Here is a 25,756-nt window from a genome sequence, read left to right on the forward strand (position 1 = left end):
TAATAGTAACCCAACATCCCTGATCACCAATAATTTTTTATGGCCATAATCCCCGAAGTACAACCAGGTAACCTAATGTATCACAAAACAGGTGAGACAGACTATGAGAACACACAACTGGTCCTGGTGGTTCTGGAGTCTTAGCACACAACACTGTTTTATAAAAACTAATTAAAAGCCTGAATAAATAAGTATGCATTTAATTTGAACTTGAAGATTGGAGATTATTCCAAACCTAGGGGTTCATGTATGATAATGCTCTGTGCATAACAGGAAAAATTAAACATAAATTTCCACTAACAGTAGCATGTACAGTGTAAATAATAGAGGCCCCAACACTGACCCCTGTGGTGCACCACACTTTACTTTGCAGTGTCTAAAACTAAATAAATGTATTATTGATGACCAGTTGATTAATGTAGAGTTGTGTGTTCAGGTGGTTACGAACATTGACGAGCTGTTTGACAGGGAGGAACTTTCAGCAGCTCCTGATCCAGGCTGGCCTGACTGCTTTAACTCTGGTGTGTTTGTCTTCCAACCCTCCAATGAGACCTATAACAAATTGCTTCAGTACTGTACAGAGCATGGCAGCTTTGATGGTGAGTAACATTAATATGCATTGAGTGAATTATTTGAAACTTTTAGCTAGGTACGCTATGCTATTTTACAGAGGGAATCTGTAAAGTAATTGATGCAAAGCACCAGTGTGAAGAGGAAAAACTGTACCTGTACCAAAACTGGGAGCATTATTATGGAGTTGCCAGTTCTGCTTTTTCTTTGCAACTTTAGAATTTCTTTAAGTTCACTCTCCTGGAAAGGCACTACAAGATTTTGGAGTGTATTTATGGGTACTTGTGACTGTTAAGGTTCAAGTTCCTCCAGACCACATTGCACAAACCATGTCTTTTTGGACCGGACCTAGCTTTGTGCATGGTGCCTAATCATGCTAGAACATAATTTGGCCTTTCCAAAGCTGTTGCCACAAAATCAGAAGCAGACTTTTTTTATTTTAAATAATTGTTTTATACCTGTTAGCAATAGATGGGGCTGAACACAATAATAAAACAGGGTGTCTACATAATTTAATCAAGAAAATATGTAATTGATCCTATAGCATTTTAAAATTGTCAGTTAGTGAAAACCAATACATACAAATTTATATGCACCCAGTTTCATTAGTTGTTTAAATACTTATCACTATGTAGCTGATATTTTACCCATAAATACTGACAATATATTTTGGTATACCTTTGTAAACATGTTTTTATTCTACAGTGGATTCAGAAAGTATTCAGTTCCCTTCTGGGCAAGTCTTTCAATTTCCTTGAATGATCCAACCAAAGCCCAGGCTTATACTGTTATAAACATCTCAAGAACTAGATGCTAGCCATACGATCTAAAAGAGCTTGAGATGATCTGTTATGAAGGATGGGATCAGTTGCCCAAACCCAGCTGTGCAAATCTTGTAGAGATGCCTGCAAAAAGCCCTGCAGCTGTAATTGCTCCCAAATAGGCTTTTATTAAGTAAAGCTCAAAACCTGTTTTCAGTTATTGGTTATTATATTTCTTTTGTGTGTGTGTGATGGCTCAGTGGTTAAAATGCTGGACTACAATTTATTAGGGTGCTGGTTCAAGACTCCCTACGGCCAGGTTGCCCGTGTTGGGCCCTTAAGCAAGCCCCTTAAACCTCAGTTGGAGGTTGTGTGTGTGTATAAAGTGTGTTTGTGTGTGTTCCTGGACATCCAAATGAAACTGTCACATTGTCTCTTGATAACTTGATGTTGGGTGATTGATTATGGCAGTGGTGGCCTAGTGGGTAGGTCTTTGGGCTATCAACTGATCGGTTGAGAGTTCGAATCCCAGCTCAGCCAGGCAGCCACTGTTGTGTCCTTTCTTTGAGCAAGGCCGTTAACCCTCTTGGCTTCGTGGGCGTCATACAATGGCTGACCCTGCGCTCTGACCCCAGCTTCCAAAACAAGCTGGGATATGCTAAGAGAGAATTTCGTTGTACTGTACACGTGTATATGTATATATGACAAATAAAGGCATTCTATTCTATTAAGATTATTGACATTTATTAATATACATGCAGAAATTTAGACTTCCTGCACCACAAAATCTATAAAAACCTTAAAAAGTACTTGATTGCAGCAGATGTTCTCCTAACTATTGACTTGCTTTAGTTTGTTGGAGTGGATGTGCAAGCGGCTTGTATGATTATACCCACTACGTCAATATGCAGTATTGTTGTTGCTAGTTCCGGCATGGCTTTCCATCAATGCACTCTTTGTGTAAACCAAAAGCATTTCAGTATTTTGAAGTTGTTTGACATTTAGGGGTTTTGAAGTACGTATGTACATGTTCACACTGCTGTCGATTCTTTGTTCACCAGCTTTTTCATGCCCATTACCAGTCTTGTCTTACAGCCATCTTTGCCCTGCAGATCTATTCTTGGCCTGAAGGCGCCTGTTTTCTCCACAGACTTTTACAACTGGTCTGTAAAAGTATGACCTTCTTTTCTCTAAACTGTTGTAGCATTTTTTTCTGTCTAATGGTGACAGGACATGGAAATCATACCTGTCACCAGCTTTAATAAATGGCTATAGTTGTGTGTTCCTTACGTGTATTACACAACCTGGATCTCTCAGGCAGCAACTGTCTCTCTCCAAACAGTTCATACAGCACATGGAGAATTTGGCACAGAGGCTATGTGCACACAAAAAGCCTTTTCATGCTGTTCTGTTAGTATCTGGCTTAATCAGTGTGGTTGCCTTGGTTTGGAAGTATTTATAACACCTTTTTACAAGCACTTGCTGAAAGAGTCAGTATGCTCGTCGTGTAAATGTATTCCAGTTCAGTTTGCTTAAATAAACACATTGCATGCAGAAAGTTGGGTTGTCATGACCTGGACAGTTACTGTTGCCATGATAGATAAACATTTTGAGATTTTGTGGCTTTTTGCACTATTTATTTCTAAACTTTTTCAATTTTATTTTAAAGTATACATACACCGATCAGCCATATCATTAAAACTGATTCTACTTGTTTCTACACTCACTGTCCATTTGATCAGCTCCACTTATCATATAGGAGCACTTTGTAGTTCTACAATTACTGACTGTAGTTCATCTGTTTCTCTGCATGCTTTGTTAGCTCCCTTTCACCCTGTTCTTCAATGGTCAGGACTCTCCCAGGACCACTACAGAGCAGGTATTATTTGGGTGGTGGGTCATTCTCAGCACTGCAGTGACACTGACATGGTGGTGGTGTGTTGGTGTGTGTGTTGTGCTGGTATGAGTAAAAACTCCAGCAGCGCTGCTGTGTCTGATCCAAACACCTTACCATCACTACTGGACTGAGAATAGTCCACCAACCAAAAATATATCCAGCACACAGCGCCTGTGACCACTGATGAAGGTCTAGAAGATGACCAACTCAAACAGCAGCAATAGATGAGCGATCGTCTCTGACTTTACATCTACAAGTTGGACCAACTAGGTAGGAATGTCTAATAGGGTGGATAGTGAGTGGACACAGTATTTAAAAACTCCAGCAGCGCTGCTGTGTCTGATCCACTCATACCAGCACAACACACACTAACACACCACCACCACCACCACGTAAATGTCACTGCAGTGCTGAGAATGATCCACCACCTAAATAATACCTGCTCTGTGGTGGTCCTGGGAGAGTCCTGACCATTGAAGAACAGCATGAAAGGAGGCTAACAGCATGCAGAGAATTGTCAGTAATTGTAAAACTATAAAGTGCTTCTATATGGTAAGTGGAGCTGATAAAATGGACAGTGAGTGTAGAAACAAGGAGGAGTTTTTAATGTTGTGGCTGATCAGTGTAATATAATATATAACATAATGAAACCTTATTTATTAGTATAACTTAAAACCAGAGCAGTGGTAGCTGAGCAGTCAAGGTACTGGACTGATAAGAAAATTAGGTCACTGGTTTATGCCCCACCACTAGCAGGTTTTCACTGTAGGGCTCTTGAGCAAGACCCTTAAACCTCAGTTGCTTAGATTGTATATGGTCACGATTGTAAGTTGCTTTGAATTGAAGTGTTTGCTAAGTGCCATAAATGTGCCATAAAGGTAGATAATACAACCTTTATCCTTCATTATTTGAACATAAGAAGGAAAGCTTCTTGGACATCACATTTTGAATGTATTCAAATTAATATGGCATGTGTGTGTAGTATCTGTCCTCACAAAAGCTCTAAATGACCACAGATTACCATTGTTGGACGAGAAGTCACAGCTCATAGTGGGTACTTCAATTCATATCTTTACAAAGCCCTGAACTTAACCTCACTACAGTTTCTCCACTTTAAATTTGTCAGACCATATCTTTATAGACCTTGCTTTGCACACATTATCATAGACATCTAGAACAAGAAAGTGTCTTTCTTAAATAGTTTCCATGAAGTTGGAAGCATATAATTTATTTTAATATTTGATTCTGTATATACTTATTAGCCATGGGTGTGGGTAAAACATCTGACCAAAAAATATGATAGAATTATGATATATAAACACTAAAGCCAAAGATGGTCAAATAAATGTTTCCCCCATTGTACAGTATTATCATTTATCTCTGTATAGCACAGTACAAGTAACTAAGATCTCTTCTCCACAAGCAGGAGGTGCTTACTAGTTTAAAAGGTAAGCTTTTGCAAGGCATGATGGGACCTGGTGGGAGAGCGAGGCTTAGATGCTCATGTCTCTGGATGAGTGCCAGCACTGAAGGGCAAGTAAAGGATGATCTACGTTCACTCTGACATGAATAGAAATTGTGATTGAATGGAAATGTGTGTTGATCTGACATGTTCTCATTTCTTTCATTTTTTAAAAATCTTAGTGTAATTTCAAAGTACACGTCTTCAGTAAATCGTCCACTGCTAACTGAGCTACTAAGCTAACTGATCGCGTCACAAAAACATTATTGTGTACTACATAGTGCACTAGATAGTGTGAAAGATAATAGATTTATGTTCCCTACATAGTGCACTAGATTTTATATTAGAAAAGAATTTATGTTCTTTAATAGATAGTAGACTTATGTTTTTTACATAATGCTTTAGGTAGCGTATTAGTTAACGGATTTAGGTTCCCTACATAGTACACTAAATTGTATATCAGATAACGGATTTATGTTCCCTACATAGTGCACTAGATAGTATTTTTAGATATGAATTTGTTTTTGTACCTAGTGCACTAGATTGTATATCAGATCACGGATTTATGTTCCCTACATAGTGCACTAGATAGTGTATTAGATAACGCATTAATGTTCACTACATGGTGCACTAAAAAAAGTATAACTAGATGATAATTTGTGTTCCTTACATAGTGCACTAGATAGTGTATTACATAATCAATTATGTTCCCTAAATAGTGCACTAAATTGTATATCAGATAATGTATTTATGTTCCCTACATAGTGCACTAGACAGTATATTAGACAATTGATTTAAGTTCCCTACACAGTGTTGTCTGGTGACTCAACAAAGAGTGTTGGTGCAGCACTGCGTGAGCATCCTTACCTGCCACTTTCTTAAAACATGGAACGGCTTCACCAGATTGCCCAACGTGTGAGTGAGTTATAGCTGCCAGTTTACAAAGCTCTGAAAGTGAAAGTGTATTTTAACCTTTTTGTTACAGCACATCCACAGTTCCATTAACATATAAGAAAAAAATCAGACAAAGAACTGCTGCAATATTTCTTTTATTCAAGAGAATAAATGTATGGATTAAAGAGAAATAAAAAGGACAGAGAAAGAAAAAGGAAAGGGAAAAAAAATCAGTACAGAATTGGTCATCAAAATGTTCTTTTTAATCTTTATTTTGGATTATCTTTTTATAAATTTTACCCCATTATTCTCCAAATTTAGCGTAGCCAATCTGCTGTTGTGAACCCCGACGGTGTCCAAGGAGGGTGTATAATCGACTGAATATATGCCTGCTAGAGGTAAACAGTTAGCAGAGCCGAGATGCGAACCCGAAAGATGGTGTGCTAGCGTATTTTCTCCTGTTCTCCATTCTAGAAACTGAGACCAATGATGTTAATAATCAAGATGAGAAGTTAAAACACATGAAGGCTCAACAGAAATAAGTTCAAGCCCTGACGATGAAGTAGGACTGGTAGATATGGCTAAAATTTATATCACGATATAACTCCTAATTTCGGTCGATACGATATAATTCCGATATCGATATGAATAATACAAATGTCAGAAACACTGCCAGGAACACCAACATTGAAAGGCTGTACCTGCAAACCTCTGAAAAAATTTATTTGCAAAGTCTATGAAATCTCACCCTTTACAACTACATAATATTCTAGAAATAATAATAATAATAATAATAATACAAATAAATTAGCTTTTACTTGTATTCAGCATTTGTATACAGACAAAAACACGACATCATTCTCAAATAAACATAAGCTTTGACAATATATAATATAATGTATTAACATATGTCCTAACCAGAGGTGGAAAGAGTACTAAAATATTGTACTCAAGTAAAAGTACTATTACTTTAATTAATTTTTACTTAAGTACGAGTAAAGTTACTAGTCTAAAAATCTACTCAAGTAAAAGGTAACTAATTTAAAATGTACTCAGAGTAAACGTTACTTAGTTACTTTATTAACAGCAGGTCTCTTCTGTGTAATGCAAACATGACAAGTGGATATAAATCTCACAATAGTTGTTTTTAATTCAAATATAATAGAAGAAACATGTTGATACAACATTTAAAACATTTAGGGATGTGTAATGTGTCATTTTAGTCCCATAAAACTTTTTCAAACTGTATAACCACTAGTGATGTGTCGTAGAATGATTCGAATCTATTGAACGGCCCTTTAAACTGAAATAAAGGAACCGCTTCTGGGAGTCGTTATGTATGTATACGGCTCTTTAAAGGAACCGAGACAAAAGATTCGACTCCCCGTCGCAGAATTCACTGCAGTAGTTTCCCAGACGCGATTTCTTTAGCGTTTTTATTTTACTCAGTAACGGATCTTATTTAAAATGTAGCGAATTACAATTCCTAATACAAAACATACCGAAGTAAAAGTAAAATTACAGGCTGTGTACAAGTACACAAAAAAACTACTCAATTACAGTAACGCGGGTAAATGTAATTCCACCTCTGTAAATGTTACTTTCCACCTCTGGTCCCAACTTTAATCCACAACATGGACTGATTATTATTTGTATGTAAACATTTTCGAACAAAAGTACTTAGAGTTGCTGCAGAATTTGCTACATCAGGTATTGTGCTTGAAGACTACAGAAAAAAAAAAAAGAGTATAGTTTTTCCTCTCATCAACTATTTCTACTGCTTCTTTTTAAACTGTGGATGCTCGTTCACTCACAGCTGTTGAACTCATTTTGCTAATATCCACCGTGTTGTAGCGGAGTGTAATCTGAGCGGTGACGCTGAGCACTGGCGTCATGCCTGTGGCGTACGTCATCACGCACTGACGTATGCATATGGATCGAATTTGTTTAAAAATCATATCACCGTTATTGAAACATTTTCTATCGCGATATATATCGATATCGAATTATTGTCCAGCACTACGATGAAGATTGGCAACCGCCACCGAGATTGGATGTTTTGATTAGCGTGGTGTGGTATGATCGATTCGCTGATAAGGGTACATCTCTGAAACGACCAGGATGCCTGGTTGAGCATTGGTTGATTTCCACGTTTTCGGGTCTCCTAATCACACTTCACTGACCAATCTTTGCACGAGCTGTGTCTCATGTGCCCGGGCTGATCAACACCCCTGGCTGAGGGTGTGAACTGCTCTCGGACAAGTACATGAGATCACAGACGTCCAAGATTGATCAGTGAAGTGCGATTAGTAAAGGAGAAGAGAATGCCATCCCTTTCACCAAAAAGGCTGATGGGTCTTTGTCCAGCGTCTGACTCCTAGCATCGTCAGGGCTTGAACTTGCAACCGCAGGATGATAGAATGAACCTTTTTCTGTTGTACATGTGTTCTACCTCCTCACTTTGTTTGTGGAGTTCTAGAGTGGAGGATTCACAGTATTGCTCTTAAATCGCTGTGGGGTTTCGGGGAACTGGAGAAGATTAACCTCTTGGGTTTGTTCCCAAGGGTCAGCTCGTCCAGGATGGCATGAGCTACTTTGGAGCACTGATCTCCAAAAAGTTCTTGGACACCTAATCGAAATGACCAAGAGAGAATGGACTACTCTGGAGCATTGATAAAGGAGTTCATCCTTGTTGCCTTGTTTATCAATCTCCAAGGGCTCTGATCAGTTTGCTTTCAGGGTATCTCTCCTGGAACGCTAGCAGGAATCATCAGGAGAGCATAGACTACCCGGTAGCATTGATCTTATAAAGAGTTTATCCTTACTATAAATATCTATAGCTCTATAGGCTCTGATCAGTTTGTCTCAGAGGATGCCTTTTCTTGGACAGCAAGCCAGAATGACAAGTAGTTGGAGTAGGCTGGAGTGCCTTGGACCCAACTTAGGCCTTGTTCAGTGAACTTTATTGGCTCTGGTCGGTTCATTTCTCAGGATCCCTCTGCCAGATAGCTACCAAGTATTGGGGTTTATCAGATCTTCAGGTGGAGAAGCCTAAAGTCTAAGCAGAATTTTAAAAGAAGATCAGTGAGACGCATTTGGATGGAAACGTCAGGCATTACTTGCATTTTGAGGAGTTGCAGAAATAAAAACTAATTCAAGTCAATTTAAAGAAAGAAATCAAAATTCAAAAACAAAAAAATAGAAGTCCAGTATTGCTTATTCACCACTTAGATCTTTTTGGTGGTCGTAAGCAGAGGCACTTCACTGGTTGGTTTTTTTGACTGGTATGGTGTGGCTCTGATCAGCTTACTCATAACATGTCGTCTTTCTTGCCAACAAGATGGCAGGGATACTTGTGGACCGTCGCCCTTCATGAGTTCACCCTGGAGTGAACAGGATGGCAGGGATACTTGTGGACCGTCGCCCTTCATGAGTTCATCCTGGAGTGAACAAGATGGCAGGGATACTTGTGGACCGTCGCCCTTCATGAGTTCATCCTGGAGTGAACAAGATGGCAGGGATACTTGTGGACCGTCACCCTTCATGAGTTCATCCTGGAGTGAACAAGATGGCAGGGATACTTGTGGACCGTCGCCCTTCATGAGTTCATCCTGGAGTGAACAGGATGGCAGGGATACTTGTGGACCGTCGCCCTTCATGAGTTCATCCTGGAGTGAACAAGATGGCAGGGATACTTGTTGACCGTCGCCCTTCATGAGTTCATCCTGGAGTGAACAGGATGGCAGGGATACTTGTGGACCGTCGCCCTTCATGAGTTCATCCTGGAGTGAACAGGATGGCAGGGATACTTGTGGACCGTCGCCCTTCATGAGTTCATCCTGGAGTGAACAGGATGGCAGGGATACTTGTGGGCCGTCGAACTTCATGGGTTCATACTGAAGCGAATGGGATGGCAGGGATACTTGTGGAGTGTCGACGTTCTTGGGTTCATACTGAAGCGAATGGGATGGCAGGGATACCTGCATAGCATCGACCTCCATGGGTTCAGTCTGCTCACCCTGCTCGATCACCTCCATGGGTTCAGTCTGCTCACCCTGCTCGATCACCTCCATGGGTTCAGTCTGCTCACCCTGCTCGATCACCTCCATGGGTTCAGTCTGCTCACCCTGCTCGATCACCTCCATGGGTTCAGTCTGCTCACCCGGATCGATGAGCTCCACAGGCTCAACTTTTTCATCGAGACAGACTGGAGAACGCAGAAATGAGCTCAGTGAGCTCGACTTTGTTTTCATTGAGAGACAGACTGGAGAACGCAGAAGGAGAACGCAGAAATGAGCTCAGTGAGCTCGACTTTGTTCTCATCGAGAGGCAGACTGGAGAACGCAGAAATGAGCTCAGTGAGCTCGACAGTGTTCTCATCGAGAGACAGACTGGAGAACGCAGAAATGAGCTCAGTGAGCTCGACAGTGTTCTCATCGAGAGACAGACTGAGCTCATTTCTGCGTTCTCCTTCTGCGTTCTCCAGTCTGTCTCTCGATGAGAACACTGTCGAGCTCACTGAGCTCATTTCTGCGTTCTCCTTCTGCGTTCTCCAGTGAGCTCGACAGTGTTCTCATCGAGAGACAGATTGGAGAACGCAGAAATGAGCTCAGTGAGCTCGACAGTGTTCTCATCGAGAGACAGACTGGAGAACGCAGAAGGAGAACGCAGAAATGAGCTCAGTGAGCTCGACAGTGTTCTCATCGAGAGACAGACTGGAGAACGCAGAAATGAGCTCAGTGAGCTCGACAGTGTTCTCATCGAGAGACAGACTGAGCTCATTTCTGCGTTCTCCTTCTGCGTTCTCCAGTCTGTCTCTCGATGAGAACACTGTCGAGCTCACTGAGCTCATTTCTGCGTTCTCCTTCTGCGTTCTCCAGTGAGCTCGACAGTGTTCTCATCGAGAGACAGATTGGAGAACGCAGAAATGAGCTCAGTGAGCTCGACAGTGTTCTCATCGAGAGACAGACTGGAGAACGCAGAAGGAGAACGCAGAAATGAGCTCAGTGAGCTCGACAGTGTTCTCATCGAGAGACAGACTGGAGAACGCAGAAATGAGCTCAGTGAGCTCGACAGTGTTCTCATCGAGAGACAGATTGGAGAACGCAGAAATGAGCTCAGTGAGCTCGACAGTGTTCTCATCGAGAGACAGACTGGAGAACGCAGAAATGAGCTCAGTGAGCTCGACAGTGTTCTCATCGAGAGACAGACTGGAGAACGCAGAAATGAGCTCAGTGACATCTCGGTCAACTGGCATCTGGTTAGGTCCAGGAAAAGACATCTGGACCATCATTCGTTGGTTGTTTGAAACTAAAAGCTCAGAGAGATGAGAGAAGCATCTGAATGCTGCGAGTGTTGAGTGTAAATGAGGAAAATAAACTGGAGGTTTCAGTAGATGGATCTTGTGATGCGTCACAATTCCGTACAAGTTCTGTGATGTCATCTCAGCTCAGCCTTAGTACAGAGCAGCCTGATACAGACTGCTGGGCTCAGTCTTTTACATATAAACATACCAGGATATTCAATAATGTACTATATAGCCAAAAGTATGTGGACACACCTAACACATTAGTATCACATCCTGGATTGTGTGCATTGATATGCAGTTGGTGCCCTTTTGTTAAGTGTTGCAACTCCACATCAGTTCAGATGGGTTTAATATTTACTGTTGAGCTTCTGCTTTTAAACTTTTACCTCTATTTAAAACACCAGTATTTTCTAATATTCACTAATACACTAAATAGCCTAAAGTATGTGGACACCTAACACATTAGCATCTTATCATTGATATGGAGTTGGTGTCCAAATATAGGTGTTGCAACTCCATGTAATTTCAAATGGGGCAAATATTTACTGTTGAACTTTTGCTTCCAAACTTTCTACTTTAATTAAAAGCACCAGTATCTTCTAATATTCACTAATACACTATATAGCCAAAAGTTTGTGGACAGTCAACACTCAAGGATCACATCCTGGATCATTAGCATTAATACAGAGTTGCAACTCCATATCAGTATAGATGGGTTAATATTTACTGTTGAGCTTCTGCTTTTAAACTTTCTACATTTATTTAATACCAGTATATTCTAATACTCACTAATACACTATATAGCCAAAAGTCTGTGGACAGTCAACACATTATTAAAAAGTTGGTACCCTGTTGTGTCAAATTAGGGGCCTAACACTGAGTGTAGAAATCGGTCTCCTGTTTTAACCTGAAGGACCAGTTGAAGGACTAGCAATTTTTTTTAATATTAAAATTTAGTTGCTATATGTTGTGTGTGTGTCTGTCTGTGTGTGTGTGTGTGTGTGTGTGTGTGGTGCCATAAGTCGAAAAATAAAATCTGTATATATTGACATTAGATTCATGTCTCCTTTAATATATGCTAGAACATGTGACTTTCCTCAGAATCAACACCCATGTGTACCAAAGTTTTTGGATCTGTTCAGTTTCCTTTATCCACATTCCAAACTTTTCCAGCTTTTACCTTTTTAAATACGTATAATGCCCCATTAACACTTGCAGAAATGGGACCCCATACAGTGATGTTCCCATGTCTGTACTGTTGGTATGATGATTATACATGCAACCCTTTCTAACCCAGCGCAAACCAGTGGTGATTCCGTATGTGGCGGTATTATCGGAACAATTGAGATTGATATTCTCCAAACACCGTGTTTCAGTTGCTTTCAAACCCCAGAACATGCTTCGCCAGAAATTAGTTCACCCTAAGGACCGGGTTCCTCGACACAGAGTAACGGAGTGTATGCTGTTAGGTGCCGAGAGGATTGACTGGAACTGTACATCGGGGAAACTAAACAGCCACTGGCGAAAAGGATGGCCCAACATAGAAGATCGACCTCATCTGGACAGGACTCTGCAGTTTACACCCACCTGCAAGCCAGCGGCCACTCATTTAATGATGAAGATGTACAGATCCTTGACAAGGAGGGACGCTGGTTTGAACGTGGAGTCAAAGAGGCCATCTATGTGAAGAGGGAACGACCATCTCTGAACCGTGGAGGGGGCCTGAGAGTACATCTCTCACCATCTTACAATGCCGTAATAGGAGCTATACCCCAATCATGTGTGAAAGGCACACATTACCATTGTAGTTAATGGTCATTGTGATTTGCATATGGACCTGATCACCGGTTTCATTGTTATGCAATGGGCGGTGATCAGTCTTAATGCAAATCGGCTGCATATAAGGTTGGAGTATTCACCACCAGCTCAGACTGAAGAAGTCACTCTGGTTGAGTGGCGGAACGTATCTCTACAACAAACTTGTGTCCAGGTAAACTGATTCAACTTTATGGAACCCTTTCTAATGTCCAGAACTTGATTGTTTTTTTTATGTATTTTATATGTATCCTTTTTAGAAGTGAATTAATTCAGTTTAGCATCTGGTTGAAGAAAACTAAAAGGGAACATTGCCACCTATTATTTTAAGAAGTATTAACACATCTGCAACAAGGCTCAGTAAATGTTAGTAATGCCTAGTTCACATTACATAATTTTGCCTTGATTTTCATTCGCCGACACAGATCTGGCCAAAAGAGGCGCCAGAATGGAGGCAAATCATTCTCTTGGGGCTCGAAAATCGTCTCTCGATCAACGGCTCAAGAACTGTTCAAGAAAAATATCTAGCATGCTAAATATATGGATCTGTCGGAGACTCAAAATCCCAACCGAGTACAAGTACAAGTAACATGTATTTTTGTACTTGCCGATACCGATACCAATACCTATTGGATCAGATATCTGACATGCTAGAAAACTCGATCCGGTCACCGAGCGCTCGGCGAGCTGGTCGAATCGAGAGACAGACTGGAGAACGCAGAAATGAGCTCAGTGAGCTCGACTTTGTTCTCATCGAGAGACAGACTGGAGAACGCAGAAATGAGCTCAGTGAGCTCGACTTTGTTCTCATCGAGAGACAGACTGGAGAACGCAGAAATGAGCTCAGTGAGCTCGACAGTGTTCTCATCGAGAGACAGACTGGAGAACGCAGAAATGAGCTCAGTGACATCTCGGTCAACTGGCATCTGGTTAGGTCCAGGAAAAGACATCTGGACCATCATTCGTTGGTTGTTTGAAACTAAAAGCTCAGAGAGATGAGAGAAGCGTCTGAATGCTGCGAGTGTTGAGTGTAAATGAGGAAAATAAACTGGAGGTTTCAGTAGATGGATCTTGTGATGCGTCACAATTCCGTACAAGTTCTGTGATGTCATCTCAGCTCAGCCTTAGTACAGAGCAGCCTGATACAGACTGCTGGGCTCAGTCTTTTACATATAAACATACCAGGATATTCAATAATGTACTATATAGCCAAAAGTATGTGGACACACCTAACACATTAGTATCACATCCTGGATTGTGTGCATTGATATGCAGTTGGTGCCCTTTTGTTAAGTGTTGCAACTCCACATCAGTTCAGATGGGTTTAATATTTACTGTTGAGCTTCTGCTTTAAACTTTTACCTCTATTTAAAACACCAGTATTTTCTAATATTCACTAATACACTAAATAGCCTAAAGTATGTGGACACCTAACACATTAGCATCTTATCATTGATATGGAGTTGGTGTCCAAATATAGGTGTTGCAACTCCATGTAATTTCAAATGGGGCAAATATTTACTGTTGAACTTTTGCTTCCAAACTTTCTACTTTAATTAAAAGCACCAGTATCTTCTAATATTCACTAATACACTATATAGCCAAAAGTTTGTGGACAGTCAACACTCAAGGATCACATCCTGGATCATTAGCATTAATACAGAGTTGCAACTCCATATCAGTATAGATGGGTTAATATTTACTGTTGAGCTTCTGCTTTTAAACTTTCTACATTTATTAAATACCAGTATATTCTAATACTCACTAATACACTATATAGCCAAAAGTCTGTGGACAGTCAACACATTATTAAAAAGTTGGTACCCTTGGTACAAGAAAAATATCTAGCATGCTAAATATATGGATCTGTCGGAGACTCAAAATCCCAACCGAGTACAAGTACAAGTAACATGTATTTTTGTACTTGCCGATACCGATACCAATACCTATTGGATCAGATATCTGACATGCTAGAAAACTCGATCCGGTCACCGAGCGCTCGGCGAGCTGGTCGAATCGAGTTGTTGGATAGTTCACACTTGGCGATCGAGAGCCGAGTTTTGATCGCTGAGCGAACGCCGAGTTGCTCTCGAGCCGGCAAATCTAGCCCCCAAAAACAGGGCAAAAATCGTGTAGTGTGAACTAGGCATAACGCAGCAACGTGCACTAGGCACACGGTATCGGATGTTTAGTATCGGAGCCTCGTTTGCGAGTACGAGTACAAGTTAATGAGTGCGGTATCGGGCAAATACCCGATACCAGTATCGGTACTCATGCATCTCTAGTTTTTATTGGCTGTAGTTAAACACTGCACACACGGCAAGATACGGGGTGAGCGGAAACCAAGGGGAGGAGAGATAAAGGTCAACAAGCATGGCTACAGCAAAATATAGTTCCTCAGAATACATAAGCACACACAAGGTTTACAGTATTTGTGTCCTTTACCATGAAAGGTAAAAAAAAAAAAAAAAAAAGAATGTAAATCCCTAGAATGAATTTCTGCATAAATGATTCATATATTTTATTAACTATCTGCAATGTGTGCTGCTCCCAGTTCATGTAAAAGTGTCTATTAAAGTGTTGGGAAACATCACCTCGGAGGTATTTGAACATGGGACCTGGACTGGGGGGGGTGCTGGAGCCTATTCCAGCTTTTCAATGGGCGCAAGGCACACAGTACCACCCTGGACGGGGCGCCAGTCCATCGCAGGACAGACATATGTACACACACACACACACACACACACACACACACACACACACACACACACACACACACCCATTTACCTATAGGGCAATTCAGTGTGTCTAATTAACCTGACTGCAAGTTTTTGGACTGTGGGAGGAAACCGGAGCTTCTGGAGGAAACCCACACAGACACAGGGAGAACTTGCAAACACTGCACAGAAAGGACCCGGACTGCCCCACCTGGGGATCAAACCCAGGACCTTCATGCTGTAAGGCAACAGTGCTACCCACTGAGCCACCGTGCCACCCTGTTTGTCTATCAGTAAACGATAAATAAAAAGGTTTTTGTTATTTTTTTTATTTGAAAGATCAGTAAAATTAGCTCAGTGCTTTATTTTAATTTGTTTAGTCTGTTTGAGGATACACTTATGTTATCATTTTCTCTCAGATTTTTGTTTGCTAGCCTAGTTTGCCTAGTTTATTTGCCTTTGGATGAACTATAAACCAAATATATACCTGCAGATTTAATGGTAATATCAGTGATCATACAGAATAGAATAAGACTTGAACTGATGAATCTTGTGTAACCAGAATCTACCCGTCCTGTCATGAATGTAACCAAAGTGTGTAAAACATGACATTAAAACCTTAATAAATAAACAAATTACACAGACACACACACTTTTTGTAAACACAAGGTCAGATAACCACATCATGCAATTTTCACGTTGCAATTCCCCCCCCCCCCCATAAGTTATTTTGGTGAATGTGATTTAAAATCTGATCAAAACAAAGTCAGTCTTGCAGAAATCAATTAGTCCCAAGCACTACAAGTCCAGACTTTATTTGATGCCATTCCACAACACTGCTTCTGTACCGTTTTTACAACAACTCTATTGTTGTGTTTTTGGCAGCAACATTGAATGGTTTTACCAAGGGCCTCATTAGGTTGCTAAGTGGTGTTAGTTGGGTGAAACTCAAATTGCATGTTGAAAATCAAAAGTGACTTCTTGCCACATATATGGGGACTTGATCCTGTTTAAGCTGGCTGTTGGTATTTTGTTTGTGATAAGTACTGTGACTTGTTGCTGTTGTAGATTAGTGATTTAAATATGGCTGCTTGTATCAGGAGTTTGAAGGATCCCGTTACATTTTTGTCCCGTGGGAATGATACAAAAATAGACTAATGGCATGTGGATGACGCTTGGAATTGTTGTGTGTTTTTAGCTAGATTGTTTTCTGTGGTAAACGATGGAGGTGATCTGGCTTAACCTTTTGACGTTTTCTCTTCATCATGATGCTTTTGCTGTGTTTATATGAAAACTTTGGTGTTGTAAAGTGAATATGACTATCTGGATTGCTTTCTTTATTCCAGGTTATGTGCTAAAAGAACATTTAATAAGTTTTTATTCACATTTATCTTTTCATTCAGGAGGTAAATCCAGAAAAAAATGAATCTTCTTTTTGTTCCTACATGGGTACACATGATCTTGCTCTCATCCTGTGCCAGGGTAAAGCTGCAGTGGGCGAGGCACATTCTTACAAAGCTTTGTTAACCCTCTCAAAATGAAGTCTGTGAGACCTGTGCAAATGTTTGTATCCAGGGGATATTCTGACTCATCTCTGCTGATAGCATAACTATTTTAAACTGCAGCACACTGTCTCTGTCACTGAGGGATTTACTATATTTCAGCTGGGACAAACAGATCCAGACATTGTACAAACCCATCTTTGGAAAGGTTGGGAAATTTTGGTAAAATGCTGTAAAAACAAGAATTTGTTCATTCTCATTTTTAAAAAATAAGTACAAAGAAATTATGTCCAATTATTTTGCTGTCCAACATTTGTTCATTTTTACAAAATCCAATGTGGGGTGGCACGGTGGCTAAGTGGGTAGCACTGTCTCCTCACAGCAAGAAGGTCCTGGTTTCGATCCCCAGGTGGGCCGGCCGGGTCCTTTCTGTTTGCAGTTTGCATGTTCTGCCTGTGTCTTCGTGGTTTTTGTCCGGGAGCTCCGGTTTCCTCCCACAGTCCAAAAACATGCAAGTGAGGTGAATTGGAGATACAAAATTGTCCATGAGTGTGTTTGACATTGACCTTGTGAACTGATAATCTTGTGTAACGAGTAACTACAATTTCTGTCATGAATGTAACCAAAGTGTAAAACATGATGTTAAAATAAATAATTAAATACAAAATCCAATGTACTTGATGAGAAAGAGAGGTTTATAGTCAGCCTCACTCCCTACCAATTCACCTTTTTATTGTGTTTATAGTCTATCATGATTGAGTCCTTGGTGGATTCTCCGTTTATACCCAGTCTTTGAGCCACAACATGGGTCGTGGCTCACCACTCTGTACTAATTGTCAATCGGTTTAAAAAGAATATTTCTCAACTCAAGATTGTAAAGTTGCCGCTCAGGTGGCGACTGAGGCTGAATGGCCACATGAACAACAATTGGCCTGTTGTTCAGATAGGGGCGGGTTTAAGCCGGATGGGGACTCTCTCTCAGACTAGTGCGATTACGACCCCTGCACGGAGATGGGAAAGGAGTGTGGTAGAGGGTGTGGCTCTCCATACCCAGCGCTGTACTGCACTGCACTCGTCAAGTGTAGGTGATAAGATGTTTGATTGCTGTGCACGTGTCGGAGGGGGTGTGGAGCAGCCTCGTCCTCCCCAATCAGGAGTAGGGACCAGCGGGCTTGGGAGTAAAATCCTGTAGAGTTTACAGGGCATGTCAGCTTGTTTTTGGGAACAGTTGTTCTCAACATTTTCTGAGCTAGAGATTAAAAGGACTATCCAGACTGTTATCTGTGAAAAGTGCAAAAGCCAACATACTCCTGCCAGGAGCCTTTACCAGTAAACAGAATTACAGCATGTTCATCAGTAATTTTAACACTTAGGGCATGCATGTGCACACACACACACACAGATTCATGCATAGTGAAATTGATGAGGAACTACAAAATTTCTCCCAAATTACAAATGAAATATTGTCCATTTATAGCCAAATAAAGACGCCGTATTTTGAATCCTTATGGTCTTGAACAAACCTTTACTTGGCCGCTCTTTGCTTCTCATTGCTAAAGGACTTTTTTTGTAGGAACACTTAGCTGCCATTTGCCATTCGTTTTTTTTTTTTGTTTGTTTTATTTTTTTTTTATTTAGATCACTTTGTCATCATACAGTTGTTGAGTGACATTTCAATAAGTTGGCAGTCATCTAATTCAGTGGATAGTTGTTTTTGCCATCTGTCGGTCTGTATCTTAATTTCTCATGTCTCATGTATCTTCATTTCTTAGTCTCATGTGCTGTTGTAACTCTCATGTCACACACTTTTATGTAACACACATTATTGGCAATAGTTATTTTTGTCACAGCTTGGTCTTTTCAGATGATTTAATCAGTCAGTACCTTATTAAATAGATTGTGTCTGCGTTTGATTCAACAGACACTGAGAATGAAACAATTTGGAGTGGTCTCTTTATATCTGGAAAACATATAAAATCCCTTCCAACATTGATGAGTCAAAACATTAGAACCATTAGGACGTTTCAGGCATATTCTTTAAGTTCAGTATGTCGCAAGGTCTTAGTGCATTCTTGTTCACTATTTGCTTCTGCAAATAAACAATGAACATATGCCCAGCTGTCCATGGGATTTAGTGCTAGAAGGATTCTTGGGACCAGGCTTTTTTCCCAAAAATAAAACAAACACAACATACACCGACTAGTCATAACATTATGACCACTGACCGGTGAAGTGAATAACACTGATTATCTCTTCATCACGGCACCTGTTAGTGGGTGGGATATTAAACAGCAAGTGAACATTTTATCCTTAAAGTTGATGTGTTAGAAGCAGGAACAATGGACAAGCGTAAGGATTTAAGCAAGTTCGACAAGGGCCAAATTGTGATGGCTAGACGACTGGGTCAGAGCATCTCCAAAATTGCAGCTCTTGTGGGGTGTTCCCGGTCTGCAATGATCAGTATCTATTAGAACAGTGGTAAACCGGCGACAGGGTCATGGGCGGCCAAGGCTCATTGATGCACGTGGGGAGCGAAGGCTGGCCTGTGTGGATCAATCCAATGTGCTCAAAATGCTGAAAAAGTTAATGCTGGTTCTGAGAGAAAGGTTTCAGAATACACAGTGCATCACAGTTGCAAGGCTGTTTTGGAAGCAAAAGGAGGACCAACACTATGTTATGCCTGATCGGGATACATAACCCAGTAATTTCAAGCCAGTTTGTCTTAAAAAAACTGTTGTATATTTGTATAGGAATAAAACAAAGCGTTTAAATCCAGGCACAAATGCAGGAACAGGATTTTTACAAAAATAAAATGCTATTTATTATTGAAGTATTTAATTGTGCTTATGTTGTGTTTTTGTAATCAGAGTTGTTTGAAATGGAAACTAATTTAAACATGAAGGTGTTTTGTTCACTTTTGTTGGACTATGTACTGGCTCTTTATCATTTAGCAGCACATGCTGTAAATATTTAACCTTTGCTCAGGAGGATGTGTAAGTAAAGAGCAATGTACAGCTGTACATGACATGCACAATGTGTTGCTAGCCACTTCTAACAGAAATATGATTCCCTATATAGCACGTGTGCAGAGATCAAGTCTATATGTATGTAACTATTTTTAAATAGTATCAGCAGTGTATGTGCTCATGAGTGCTTATCAACGAAGTCTTGCTCCTAGGATTTGTTCAGAGCTTTATCACAGTGACAAACTCCAGATTCACATCAGTTATGCAGAGAGAATGAGCACTGGTTTAGAAAGTACTGGCTTTTAGTGACTGGTCTTGGAAAAAGAAAGCCTCTAAAGGGCAAAAATTAAGTATTTAGATATGAAGTGTCTTGTATACCTGCCACACAACTCTGTAACACCATGTTTAGTGGACTTACAGTGGAGTAAGAAAGTATTCAGAAAGTATTCCAATCCCTTGACTTTTTGAGGACTTTTGTTGTAAATTTGCATTAATTTAATTACCATTTTTACCTATCAAGCTACACTTAATCACCTGTAAGTCAAAGTGAAAATAAAATTACATTTGCAAATAAAATATTGCAGCTTTCATTCAGGCTCTTTGCTGGCACTCCGTATTGTGTACCTTAATTTGCATCCCTTTTGCTTTAATTATACCTGATGTCTTAGACTCTGGAGTTTCTAGTTAATTAATTAAACATGGTTTGGAAGAACACACACCTGGTTCTATAAGGGCCCTTGATTAACACTACACTGTCAGCAAAAAAGCCATGAAGTTTAAAAAAATGGTATCTCTGTGATCAAGCTGTTGTAAGGCATAGATCAGAGCCTGAGTAAAGTTTAATTGGAAGAAGCTTGGAACAACCTTGGTCCTTTCTAGAGCTGGCAATCTGGACAAGAAGGGCATTGGTTAGGGAGGTGAGTATCCAACAGTCACTTTAAATGAACTTCAAAAGTCCTACATTTAGTTTTGCAGCATTTAGCAAACACTTTTATCTAAAATGGCTTATAACTGAGACTGAATACAATTCAAGCAATTGAGGGTTAAGGGCCTTGCTCAGAGGCCCAACAGTGGCAGCTTGGTGGTGGTGGTGGTGGTGGTGGGGCTTCAACTGGCAACCTTCTTATTACTAGTCCAGTACCTTAACCTCTAAGCTACTTCTGACATCCAGAGATCAGACATCGAATAACCCCCTGGACAACCATATATGCAATAAAAGCCCTATGTTGGAGTGCTGTAAAGTGGCAAGAGTGGTCACTGTCAAGTAGAAGGCATGACAGGCTGCTTGCTTGGAGTAATGACTGGCAACATGAGGCTAATACCATTCCTATGTTGTAACATGGTGGTGACAGACTGAAATAAATGCAGCCAAATAGAGGAACATCTTTGAAGGAAACAGAGTAAACTGTTGGCAACTTGTATAAAATAGGCAATTTTATTAGCATATTGCCAGGTGATTTTGTTTTTAAAGAAGATGACAGTTAAGTGATCACAAATGCAAATTAAACATTGCATGTGAGATTGACATACAGTTGGTGTCTCAAAATACCTAGTTTATACTAATGGGTAGGGCTGGGTGGTATGATGGTACATTCGCTATAATGTCTTTGATTCCTCATACCTTATGGATTTTTCAAATTCCGCCATACCATAGCATACAACCCCTGGCAAAAATTATGGAATCACCACTCTTGGAAGATGTTCTTTCAATTGTTTAATTTTGTAGAAAAAAAATAAATCACAGACATGCCACAAAACTATCATTTCTCAAACTGTCAACCCTCTGGCATTAAGAAACAATAAAAAAAGAAACAAATATAATAGTTGTGGTCAGTCACAATTGCTTTTTTTTAGATCAAGTAGAGGAAAAAAATATGGAATCACTCAAATCTGAGGAAAAAATTATGGAATCATTAGAAAACACTGCACCATTATTACTTTGTTGCACCACCTCTGGCTTTTATAATATTTTAAACTCTCTGAGGCATGGAGTTAATCAATGACAAACAGTATTCTTCATCAATCTGCCTTCAACTGTCTCTTATTGCTGTTGCCAGATCAGCTTTGCAGGTTGGAACCTTGTCATTGACCATTTTCTTCAATTTCCACCTGAGATTTTCAGGTGGATTGAGATCCGGACTATTTGCAGGCCATGCCATTGACATTATATGTTTTCTTGAAGGAAAGTTTTCACGTCCTTTGCCCTATGGCAAGATGCATTATCATCTTGAAAAATGAAGTCATCATCACCAAACATCCTTTCAACTGATGGAATAAGAAAAGCGTCCAAAATTTCAATGTGGACTTTGGCATTTATTGAAGACCATCTCCCCTGTGCCTTTACCCGACATGCAGGCCCATATCATCAACAACTGTGGAAATTAACATGTTTTCTTTAGGCAGTTATCTTCATAAATTTCATTGGACAGACACCAAACAAAAGTTCCAGCATCATCACCTTGCCCAATGCAGATTCGCGATTCATCACTGAAGATCACTTTTATCCAGTCACCCACAGTCCACGATTGCTTTTCTTTAGCCTACTTTAACCTTGTTCTTTTCTTTTTAGGTGTTAATGATGGCTTTTGTTTGGCTTCTCTGTATGTAAATCCCATTTCTTTTAGGTGATTTCTTACAGTTCAGTCACAGACGTTGACTCCACTTTCCGGCCACTTGTTTCTCATTTGTTTTGTTGTGCATTTTCTGTTTTCAAGACATATTGCTTTAAGTTTTCTATCTTGATGCTTTGATGTCTTACTTGGTCTACCAGTATGCTTCCCTTTTACAACCTTCCCATTTTGTTTGTACTTGGTCCAGATTTTAAACACAGCTTACTGGGAACAACCAACATCTTTTGCGACATTCCACAATGATTTATCTTCTTGAAGGAGTTTTATAATCCTCTCATTTGTTTCAACTGACATATCTTGTGTTGGAACCATGATTCATGACAATCTGCTTTGTGCAACAGCTCTCCGAGGTGTAAGCACTCTTTTTAAACTGAAGAATAATTAGCAAATCTAATCTGCTGCAGATGTTTTGTTTTTAAACTGCAAATTACAGAGTGATTCCATAATTTTTTCCTCAGATTTGAGTGATTCCATATTTTTTTCCTCTACTTGATCTAAAAAAAAAGCAATTGTGACTGACCACAACTATTATATTTGTTTCTTTTTTTTTATTGTTTCTTAATGCCAGAAGGTTGACATTTTGAAAAATGATAGTTTTGTGGCATGTCTGTGATTTATTTTTTTTCTACAAAATTAAACAATTGACAGAACATCTTCCAAGAGTGGTGATTCCATAATTTTTGCCAGGGGTTGTAGTTAATACAACAGCTGTAGGCTTCAGTAAACAGCAAATTATACAATATTCCTCTATATACAGTCGAGAAAGAAGCTTTTAGAGCAATAATTCAAACGGTGGATTCCAGGTATGTCTTACGGGGTGAAAATACGGGGTCAATTGCTAAACCATCGTTAGAAGTAAACTGGAAGCGGAGATATTTGAAGTCGTCCACTTTTCTACAGCAGACTAGTGGTCAAGTTGTATAGTAGAGATTGCAAACGTTGTTTTATTTGTTAAAGGGAGATCTAAGGGTAATTGTACAATACTTAAATATTAAATAAACAATGAAAATTGTATTTATACTGATTCCATCATATATTGTCATTTTAAAGCTTAAAGTGAAATTAAAACTTTTATATTCTATGTACTTATGACATTAGAATAAGCCACAGACATATAAAAAGTCCCAGTAATACAAAAAAAACATGATCAAAATCTTAAAAATACAGTGATACAAATTTTTGGTCATACTGCCAAGCCCTACTAGTGGGCAGTATAAAATCTTTTTATTTATTTATTTATTTATTTATTTTTGGATGGATAATCAGATCAGTATAAAAATAAAAAATTATTATCCAATTTTTATTTTTTTTTCATTGCTGGTTTTAGGATTATACATTTGACGATTTGACGGCACACTTTTATAGATCAATATGGGTGGGGAGAAAACAATTTTTGTAAAATATGTAACCTGAGATAATGTGAGCTAAAATAATTTAGGGGGCTGAATACTTTATCAATCCACTGCAGTTGTAAGCACAAGAACCCACTGAGAGTTTATACATTTGAAAGAAGTTCTAGATTTATTATATCAGCGTGATCTGACATGTTGATTGTATTTTTGGCAAAGGGAAAACATAAGATTTTAGTAAGTGTTTAATGATTCTAAAAATGATACAACTGGCTCTGATTGACTTGTCATTTCGCAACACTGACCAAGCAATGACATACTTTACGAGCAGCTGAGGCTGAAGTATGGTGCTGGATATGCCCCATTATTGGGCACAGTTTCAAGTATTTTCGGATGCAGGTTATATTGAGGCAGAACGGATAATAGAGGTGATTGAAATGTTGATCATGTTATCTTATTGTCACTTCACTAACAATGTCTAATGAGTAAAAGATCTAAATATGATGGCTAAATTAACTGATGTGCCAGCGTGGCATGAAAAGGACAGGTTATATGTGCTCTTTCTTATTGCAGGAGGGGATCAGGGAGTCCTAAATGGTTTCTTTAAAGACTGGGCCACAGCAGATATCAGAAAACATCTTCCCTTTATCTACAACATGAGCAGCATAGCAATTTATACTTACCTTCCTGCATTCAAACAGTAAGTACCACATCTAACAGTATCACTTAACACAGCCCACTTCAGTGAGAACCTACAACCTTTTTTGTTATTTTTCCACTTGAATGCATAAACGGACATTTACCCATTTGATATGTTAATAATTAAGCAACAAATCAACAATCATTGTTTGATTAATGATGCAGGTTAACGCTAATACTTGATTTGAAGAAAGCCAGTGAAAGTTTAAACTGTTGATTTGAGACTAACCCTCACATCTTCAGTGTGCAGCACTGAGATGCTTTTTTTAATCATAACAGAAAATGTGGGGTTTTATGGAGTTATATATATTTAATTCATAAACTGAACTGTTAAACATTAAAATAACAAACAGCCAGAGCTGGGATTTCGAATACATCGTTCCTCATAACTGGTGCAATTACGACCTCTATTGGCTGATTGATGGCGTCTGCACAATGTAGAGGAATGATGCTGATCAGGGTTTGGCTCTCCGTGCACAAGGCTGATCTACATACGAATTCTCCTCGTGCTGGTGAAAAGAGGCAGTTGGTTCTGCGCACGTGTCGAAGGGGGCATGTGTCAGTTGCGAAGCTCCTCAGTCAGCAGTGGAGGTTTTTTTTAGTAGAGGTGAAGCGTAACTCAATCGGGGTAATAGGATACGACTAGATCGGGGAGAGAATTGGGGGAAAAAATCAATAAACAACTAAGAGAACCTTTTTAGTGTCGATATGAAGTCTGAATGCATGTTACAGTGAATGAATGGATCTGTAAGGTTATTATTATTATTTTCCAAAAATAAAATGGGTATTTTGCATGATGCTCCTGTATGAACATCTTTAATATAGTCACTTCATCTTTATTATGAATATAATAAACTGTTCTTGGTCATCCCTATAAAATCTACATTCTGATGATGAACTGATTCTGCTTAGTGTTTTATGTTCACCTAACTGTTCTACATTACTGCCACACTAGATACGTTTCACAGTTTTATTAATTAAAGGATAAAGACTCAGACTAAACACTATTGTATATTTTAATGTGACTCTACGCTGTTAACTGTCAACTGATTACAGTAGGGTGTTGGTTAAAAAGAAGATTAACAGAATTGCACCCCTATTACCAACTAACTGAAGAAATACTCATTTTAGTTTAAACTTTGCAATTCGCATGCACAGACTGACGTGTCTATGGAATATTTTGACA

At 39.4% G+C, this 25,756-nt stretch overlaps 1 protein-coding gene across 2 annotated transcripts in view; it reads left to right on the plus strand.

Annotated features, from left to right (window-relative positions):
* Positions 1–25,756, plus strand: part of gyg1b (glycogenin 1b) — a 57,593-nt gene that overhangs the window by 21,044 nt on the left and 10,793 nt on the right. For both annotated transcript variants that reach the window (XM_062991142.1, XM_062991141.1), the window contains exons 4-5: positions 437–599; positions 24,445–24,571. In XM_062991142.1, the coding sequence (XP_062847212.1) occupies positions 437–599; positions 24,445–24,571 (290 nt within the window). The remainder of the gene's footprint in view (positions 1–436; positions 600–24,444; positions 24,572–25,756) is intronic.

Source organism: Trichomycterus rosablanca, chromosome 3, assembly GCF_030014385.1.
Source record: "Trichomycterus rosablanca isolate fTriRos1 chromosome 3, fTriRos1.hap1, whole genome shotgun sequence".
Lineage (NCBI taxonomy): Eukaryota > Metazoa > Chordata > Actinopteri > Siluriformes > Trichomycteridae > Trichomycterus > Trichomycterus rosablanca.